Below are 8,060 nucleotides of genomic sequence, written 5' to 3' on the forward strand. Positions count from 1 at the left end.
CTGACAAAGCTCAGTACTGCACTCAGGCAATACTCTGATAACTGGCGCTCTGGGTAGAAACTGGTATTTGTCTGCAAGATAGAATTATATGAAGTAATTAGAAAATATCTCTAGAAGACTGTTTAGTGCCCTGAGAAAATCCTCATGATATATTAAGTGAAAAAGCAAATTACAGAAGTAATCGGTACATTGTAATACTAACTTTTTGAAAAATAGAGCAAGAAAAGGAGCAAGTCTCTTTGTTTAGAAAAAACACTCTCGAATGTCTTCTCCTTATGCGCGCTGCCTGTCACCCTCTCCCATCCTTCCCCGTGATCTGGTTAGAGTGAGAAAGCGAGGCAAAGGCCGGGCAGTGACGGCCAGCTTCTGTCTTAGTGCACTCCTGGTTTTAACTGCTCTCCTGTCCCCTGCCCCGCCCCCGGCCCAGGAGGCGCAGCGGGGGGTATTTTGTTACATAGAATCTCAGCCAGCAAACACCAACCTGCCCCCTTCACACTTCTTTCCGCTGGCAGAATTCCCCAGTGACACCGGACCGTCCCCACCTCAAGCCCAGGAGAGCCGGAGAGGACTGGGACCCAGCTCAGGACAGGGCGCGAGGAGAGACGGTCCGCCACCCCGCGGGCCAGCAGGGGTCGGCGGCGCCGAGAGGTGGGCGTTCGGGGGCCAGCGGGGCCGGGCGCCTCGCTTCGCGCGCTGCCTCGCTGTGGGCTTCTCGGGGGGCGCTGTGCGCCCTGGGAGCTCTAGCAGGTTGGCAGCAGGACACAGCTTTTGTTTTAACTCATCTGTGTGTGTGTTTCGTGGAGCACTGGGAAATGATGATATAGAAACATGAAAAATGTCCACATTTTGGTTCGCGCTCCCGCGCCGGGACGGCGGCGCGCGGGGCGGACCGGGAGGCGGGAGGTTGCGGGGAAGGACCTGGCGCGGCGGCCGCAGGGCGGGAGCCTGTGCTTGCGCGCGCGCGCGCGAGCGAGCGCGGGCGCTGGCGGAGACGCCGGCTTCTCCTCCCCTCCCCACCGGTGTTACTGCCTTGAGGAGACACACCCGTGGTTAGCACTTTCTGCAGATGCTGACAGTTGGTGAACACCTGCTCTTGATCATAAGATTCAGAAGACGGTCTCCATCTTCCAGATTGGATCTCTCTTCATGTGGATCTTCTATTTCTATGTCTTTTTAAACAGATTTTTGGGAAACATTTTGGATTACAACTGTTCATCCTCATCTATGTAAACAAAGGAAAGCTATTGTGCTGGGATCTTGAGGAGGAACTTTCCAAGGAGTGGCCCTTCTTACAAGTGTAAATAAAGGGTCTCAAGTATGATGCATTAGTGTCGTCCCATGTGACAAATAATACTCTGAATAGGGGAGGCAGGCTGATCTTTTCCTAACAGGATTCCAGTACACCTTAGAAGTGCTTGAGGAAGAGTGATAAAGACAGGCATGAAGCCTCCGTCTCACAGCTGCAGTTACTGTTGAAGCAATCCCTACCTAAGTTGACAGTGTTGGTGTGTTTAAATTTTTTTGAGTTTGCAAATAAGCATATTAAGTCTACTGATGGAGCCTTCAGGCAGTGAACAATTATTTGAGGACCCTGATCCTGGAGGCAGATCCCAAGATGCAGAGGCCAGAAAGCAGACAGAATCAGAACAAAAGTTGTCTGAAATGACCCACAATGCTTTGGAGAACATTAATATGATTGGCCAAGGCTTGAAGCATCTCTTCCAGCACCAGCGCAGGAGGTCATCAGTGTCTCCACACGATGTGCAACAAATTCAGGCAGATCCAGAACCTGAAATGGATCTGGAAAGCCAGAACGCATGTGCTGAGATTGATGGTGTCCCCACCCACCCCACAGTCCTGAATCGTGTCCTGCAGCAGATCCGAGTGCCACTCAGGATGAAGAGGGGGACGAGCTTGCATAGTAGGTGGGGCAAGCCAGAGGCCCCAAAGGGAAGTCCCCAAATCAACAGGAAATCTGGCCAGGAGATGGCAACTGTTATGCAGTCAGGCCGACCCAGGTCTTCATCCACTACCGATGCTCCCATCAGCTTCGCCATGATGGAAATAGCTTGTGCTGCTGCTGCTGCCACTGCGTGTCTGCCAGGGGATAAGGCGTCTGCAGAGCGGATCGAGCAGTTGGAAGTAGGCAGCCTCGCCCAGACTTCCAGAGCAGTGGCCTCCAGCACCGATGGCAGCATCCACACAGACTCTGTGGATGGAACACCAGACCCTCAGCGCACAAAGGCTGCTGTTGCTCACTTGCAGCAGAAGATCCTGAAGCTCACGGAGCGGATCAAGATCGTGCAGACAGCCCGGGATGACAACGTTGCTGAGTACCTGAAGCTTGCCAACAGTGCAGACAAGCAGCAGGACGCCCGTATCAAGCAGGTCTTTGAGAAGAAGAACCAGAAATCTGCCCAAACCACCCTCCAGCTCCAAAAGAAGCTTGAGCGCTACCACAGAAAACTCCGAGAGGTGGAGCAGAATGGGATCCGCCGGCAGCCAAAGGACGTCTTCAGGGACATGCACCAGGGTCTGAAGGATGTGGGAGCGAAGGTGACCAGCTTCATTGAAGGTGTAGTGGACAGTGTCAAAGGTGGACACTCCAGCTTCTCCCAGGCGACCCATTCAGCAGCAGGGGCTGTGGTTTCAAAGCCCAGAGAGAGCGCCTCACTGATTTGGAGTAAGTTTGGCAGTGCAGACAATATCCCTAACCTGAAGGACTCTTTCGAGGAAGGACAAGTGGATGATGGGGGAAAGGCTTTGGGAGTGATTTCAAACTTTCAGTCGAGTCCCAAATATGGTAGCGAGGAAGATTGTTCTAGTGCCACCTCAGGCTCAGTGGGAGCCAACAGCACCACTGCAGGCACCGCTGGAGGATCGTCCAGCTCCAGAACAAACACCCGGGACATGCAGAGCTCAGGATTCGATGTACCGCTGCATGAGATCCAGGAGATCCGGGAAAACCAGGCCAGACTGGAGGAATCTTTTGAGACCCTCAAGGAACATTATCAGAGGGACTATTCATTAATAATGCAGGCCTTACAGGAGGAGCCACGTAGATGTGAACGATTAGAAGAACAACTGAATGACCTGACAAAGCTCCAACAGAATGAAATCTTGAACTTGAAGGAGGAATTGGCCAGCATGGAAGACAAAATTGCATATCAGTCCTATGAATGGGCCAGGGACACCCAGGAGGCCCTGGAGGCGTGCCAGACCCGCATCTCTAAGATGGAGCAGCAGCCGCAGCAGCAGATGTTGCAGCTGGAGGGGCTGGAGAACGCCACGGCGCGCAACCTGCTGGACAAGCTCATCTGCATCCTCCTGGCGCTCATGGTTGTCCTCCTGGTCTTCGTCTCCACAGTGGCCAACTGCGTGGTCCCGCTCATGAAGACGCGCAACAGGACGTTCAGCACTTTATTCCTTGTGGTCTTCATTGCCTTCCTCTGGAAGCACTGGGATGCCCTCTTCAGCTACGTGGAGCGGTTCTTTTCCTCCCCGAGGTGATGCTGGCCCCAGGAGGCCGTGCTCCCTACCATCTGGCCAGTGCACGCAGTGAGGACTCAGACAGCAGCATACCTACTCTGAAGTTTTCTACAGCAACAAGAGAGTTGAGTGAATCCGTTTACATTTAGAATAATGTTTTTTTCTTCAAAAGACGCAATTGCAATAGTATTTTTTAGATTTTATCCAAGAAGTTTTTTTTTGGGGGGGCAGAAATCTTGGATCATTTTTATATAGCATGATTTTCCTTGGGATGCAGATCTTAAACAGTCCTTTAACATGAACCAACAATCTGGAGCACACTGAAGGGCATTCTAAATTGTGGCTTGATGGACTGCACTAAAACCCGATTAGGGAAACCAGTTAAACCTAACACCCTGCCTTGTCTGGGCTCACCACCTCTCCCCTCCCAGACTAACTTTACTGTGAAGTCCTACCACATTCCATGTCTGAATTCTGGATTCAGGGTGGATTTCCCTTGTCCGTGGACGAACACATGGATGTCCCTGGCTTTCTCATCCAAGTTGGCCACTCATGCTAACTCTGGAAGTGCGATCACTGTTGCACCTGGTCCCTTAACCTTTGCTGGGATACAGGAGTGAGAGCATCATGCCCCAGAGGATCACTGCACAGCCCTACTACATACAGTATTTTGAAACAGCCCTCTAAATACTTAATGTTAAGCAAATCCTATGGCCGCACTTTTAAGGTTTTTTTTTTTTTAAATATGTGTATAGTCACCAATTTAAAAAACAAAAAAATCTGAACAGCATACTTGAAGAATGTAAACTCAGACTCTCAGTGCTCCCTTACAGTTTCTAATAGGATTTTTTATTATTGTTATTATTATTATTGGGTTTTTTTGGAAAGGGTTGGGAGGGTCTTTTATTTTTCCTTTAAAATAAAGAAGTGATGTTTTCAAATGAAAAAAAAAGTCTGTATTTTGAACAAAGCTTCAAATACTCAAATGCCCTTATCTCATAGCAGCTTTTCTTCTACTGGTGACTGATTTCTGTTACAAGAGTGTGTCCTCATGAAAATATCAGTGCCAACATATATACATATACATATATATACACATACACACATGCATGCACACATTAACACACACATAGCACAAATATATCCATATGCATACATATACACGCACATAATACGCACACACATACATATACCTGTACATATACATATGCATATACACAATACACATAGCACACACACACACATATGCACACATATGTATACCCACAAATGTATATCCATCCATATATAAATTACACATATATGTATATGTGCACATAATATACACATACTTAAACCTACATGCACACTATATATACACATATACAGACACATGTACATGCACGTACCTACACATTTACATTACAATCACACATATATGTGCACACAAATAACACATGCACATGTACACATACACAACATTCAGGCATACACACGGTATACATACTTGCAAATACATACACATAACACACATGCACGCACACACACACACACGTTGACAGAGATCTGAGGATTCTGTGCCGTGGATGCAGCAGCTCTCATCTCTTAGGGATGAAATTATGGACAGTTTATTCCATCCGGGGCTTTTCTGTAATCTCCAAAATTTCTGCGGTTATTCATTCCTTCTGCATTAAGGCGGAAGTTCCCATGAGATGCCTTCTGCTGTTTCCACTACAGCGTTTAAAACCGGCCGCGGAACCGCTCGGGAATGGGGCTTGGCCCGCACCCCCGCCGACGTGACAGTGACTGCACAGAGGGTGTCTCTCCCGTCTCGGCCCCCGACGAGGCAGCGGTGCCGCAGACAGCAGCGGGGAGGGTCCTCTGACCCGCTAATGGGCTGTGTCCGGACTCAGCCGGGCCCGCTTTCCTTTCAGGGGTCGTTCTTGCGTTTTCTCAGCCGGGGGAGCCCTGACCCTCTCTGACAATTATTACTTCATGTCAAGAGGCTGCCGTGCGGAGCTGTCTAAACCTGACAGGGGGCCAGAGCAGCCCCCGTCAAACTCGGGGGCATGAGGCCCCGGCACAGGATTAAAGGTTCCAGAGTTTTCTGTGCAAAGACATAATGGCCTCTTTCCTGTGCCCCCTCCTCCTGGCCTAGCAGCCGCCCTCCAGCCTGCTGCTGCTCTCTTGAGCTGGAGCAGAGGCCTCAGATGACGGCGCCATCTGGGCTGGCGGCTGACTGTCAGACAGGACAGAGGAGCTGACGCTCCTGGAGTTTGTTCAAAGAGGAAGTGGAGAGGGCTTCTCTCTCCCTGTGGTGAATAAACCCCACTCAGAGCCCTGGGCGTCCTGCAGGCTTACCACAGGAGGGAGCAAGGGTGCTCCCGTCACTTCATTGGCCCTTGTTTACAAAGTGTAGACCACGTGCTTCGAGCTGCTCTGGGCTTTCTTGGAAGGGGTCATTCCTCTGAGAGGAAAGCAGGGGTCACTGAGAAAGATGAGGGAGGCTGGACAGCAGCTACCCGGGCCCTCCACCATTGTGTGTCTCTAGAAAAAGGCCACCTGGATGGCAGGGACCAGCCTGGCTCCAGGAAGCACCTCCTTGGGCAGAAGCTCAAGCTGAAAAGCACCAACGATGTTGAACTTGCGACTTCTCCTGCCTCGCTCCACATGTGCCCGTGGGGGTGGCCGTGAGGAAATGCCGCCGCTCCCAGGCAGTGCTGAGAGCCGCCCTTGGTTTGCACAGACGAGTCTAGAATAAAGACGGTTGATCACAACGATGGCTAATACTTTCCAAAGCCTTACCACATGCCCTAAAGATGTGCTTGCAATGGGTTATTTCATTTAAATCTGTCTTTCAACACATACCTGAGCACCTCCGGGGTGCCAGCAAGGTGCTAAGTGCTGTGATGCAGCCGTGGATGGAGACGAAATCCCGTAGATAAACCATCTGTGGTCCAGACACACGATGGAATAGTAATCAGCCTTAGAGGAAGGAAATCGGCCACGTGCTGCAACATCGATGACTCTAGAGGACAGGATGCAGCCCCGCTGTCATCGCGGGGCATGAGAGCACTCCCTGCTGGTCTCCCGACACTCTTTATTGAAGTTCCCATTGATTAATTCTTCACGATGGGCACAGAATTTCTGTTCTTCAAGGCTGTAAGTTCTGGAGATGGGTGACAGTGATGGTTGCACAGCAGAGTGACAACACTTAGTGACACTGAGCTGCACACATAGAAATGGCTAAGGTGGTCAGTGTTATGGTTTGTGTACTTTACCACAGTTTTAAAGAAGAAAAGTCCCTGCTCTCAAGGGGAGGGGTCCGTGTCCTTGCCGGGGCGCTTGTATTCCAGCGGATTACGTTGAATTTGGAGCTGGGTGGTAATCTACTGCCCACAGTGACCCCAGCCAGGGCACAGGGCGGTGAGACATGCACCCAGGTCCACGTCAGTTCTGCATGAGGCACCCTTTCTGCTTTACTAGCTACCAGCCAGTCACTGCCCTTCTTCCAGTGCTCGGTGTGGCCTGTCCTGGTCAGGTGGGGTTTGAGGTGGCAGGTGGCTCTTTCTGGGGTTCTCTGAGCCTGCCCCTCAGGGTGGAAGCAGGGAACAGGTGCATGTGATCATTTGTGAGGTCCCTGAAGACAGCCTTCCCAAACAAGCAGAAGATGGGCCTGGCCTTTGGCTCATTTAAAAATAATTGAAGTAAAAAAGGAAGCTGGCAATAGAGTTTCCTGGGACCCAAGCGGGAGTGCCCTAAAGGGACCATCCTGAGTTTGAATTTGCCTGCTCCCAGCAGGGAGAGAGGCTCTAAGAATTCTGCGGTCAGAGCCTCCAGGAGGCCTGGCTCAGGTGCCTGGTTGAAAAGCTGGTGTAGGGCGAGTGGTGGGAGGAGAGCCTGCGCACACGACCTGCTCCAGAAAGATGCACAAAGCACTTGTATTTATACATTAGGAATAGAGAGCAGCTCACAGGGCTTGTTTTTAAAGTCTGTGCACCAGCGTCAGTCTCAGTCAGGCTGTCCCTCGGAGGGTGGGCGAGGGCAGACCTTGGTGGACTGAATGTCATGACAGGCTGGGTGCAGGGCCTCCACAAGGGGCCTGGGGGCAGAGGCAAGGCCAGCATTGTCACCATCCCCCGATCCATGCCCTTCCTGAGATCAGCTTGTGAAGGAAGAAGGGCTGGCCTCTTCAAGCCCCTGCTAGAACGCAGGCTGCAGGTTTGTGCGCTGCTAGTAAATGGTACTCTGTGATAGCACGTGGTGGTTACCGAGCCACGCCCCTCGCTGGGAGCCCCTCTTCCTGTTCTCAACCCTCACAAGCCCTGGGGCTGGGTTGAGAGCAGAGCAGGGCTGTGCACTGCTGGTTCCAGAGAGCCTGCCCCAAACGCAGCTTCCTTTAATCAGCCAGCACTTGCATATCCAACCACTGCCTCTGCCTGGATGTCCCCAAGCGCCCCATCTTTTATGGGGGAACATGACACCATACCTTTAACACCCTATTAAACAACCTAAGATTCCATTTTCCCTCCACTGTGAAAACAGCACAGCCCCTCCTTACTCAGTCCAAAGGCCATGTTCCTCTAGAATAA

At 51.2% G+C, this 8,060-nt stretch overlaps 1 protein-coding gene across 1 annotated transcript; it reads left to right on the top strand.

The window, feature by feature from the left end:
• The first annotated feature begins 1,267 nt into the window (after positions 1 to 1,267).
• Positions 1,268 to 3,510, top strand: LOC105093580 (transmembrane and coiled-coil domains protein 1-like). Its single transcript, XM_064479219.1, has one exon. It carries the CDS (start codon positions 1,555 to 1,557, stop codon positions 3,508 to 3,510), a length of 1,956 nt encoding a protein of 651 aa, XP_064335289.1. The 5' UTR covers positions 1,268 to 1,554.
• Positions 3,511 to 8,060: the final 4,550 nt, after the last annotated feature.

Source organism: Camelus dromedarius, chromosome 26, assembly GCF_036321535.1.
Source record: "Camelus dromedarius isolate mCamDro1 chromosome 26, mCamDro1.pat, whole genome shotgun sequence".
NCBI classification, from domain to species: domain Eukaryota; kingdom Metazoa; phylum Chordata; class Mammalia; order Artiodactyla; family Camelidae; genus Camelus; species Camelus dromedarius.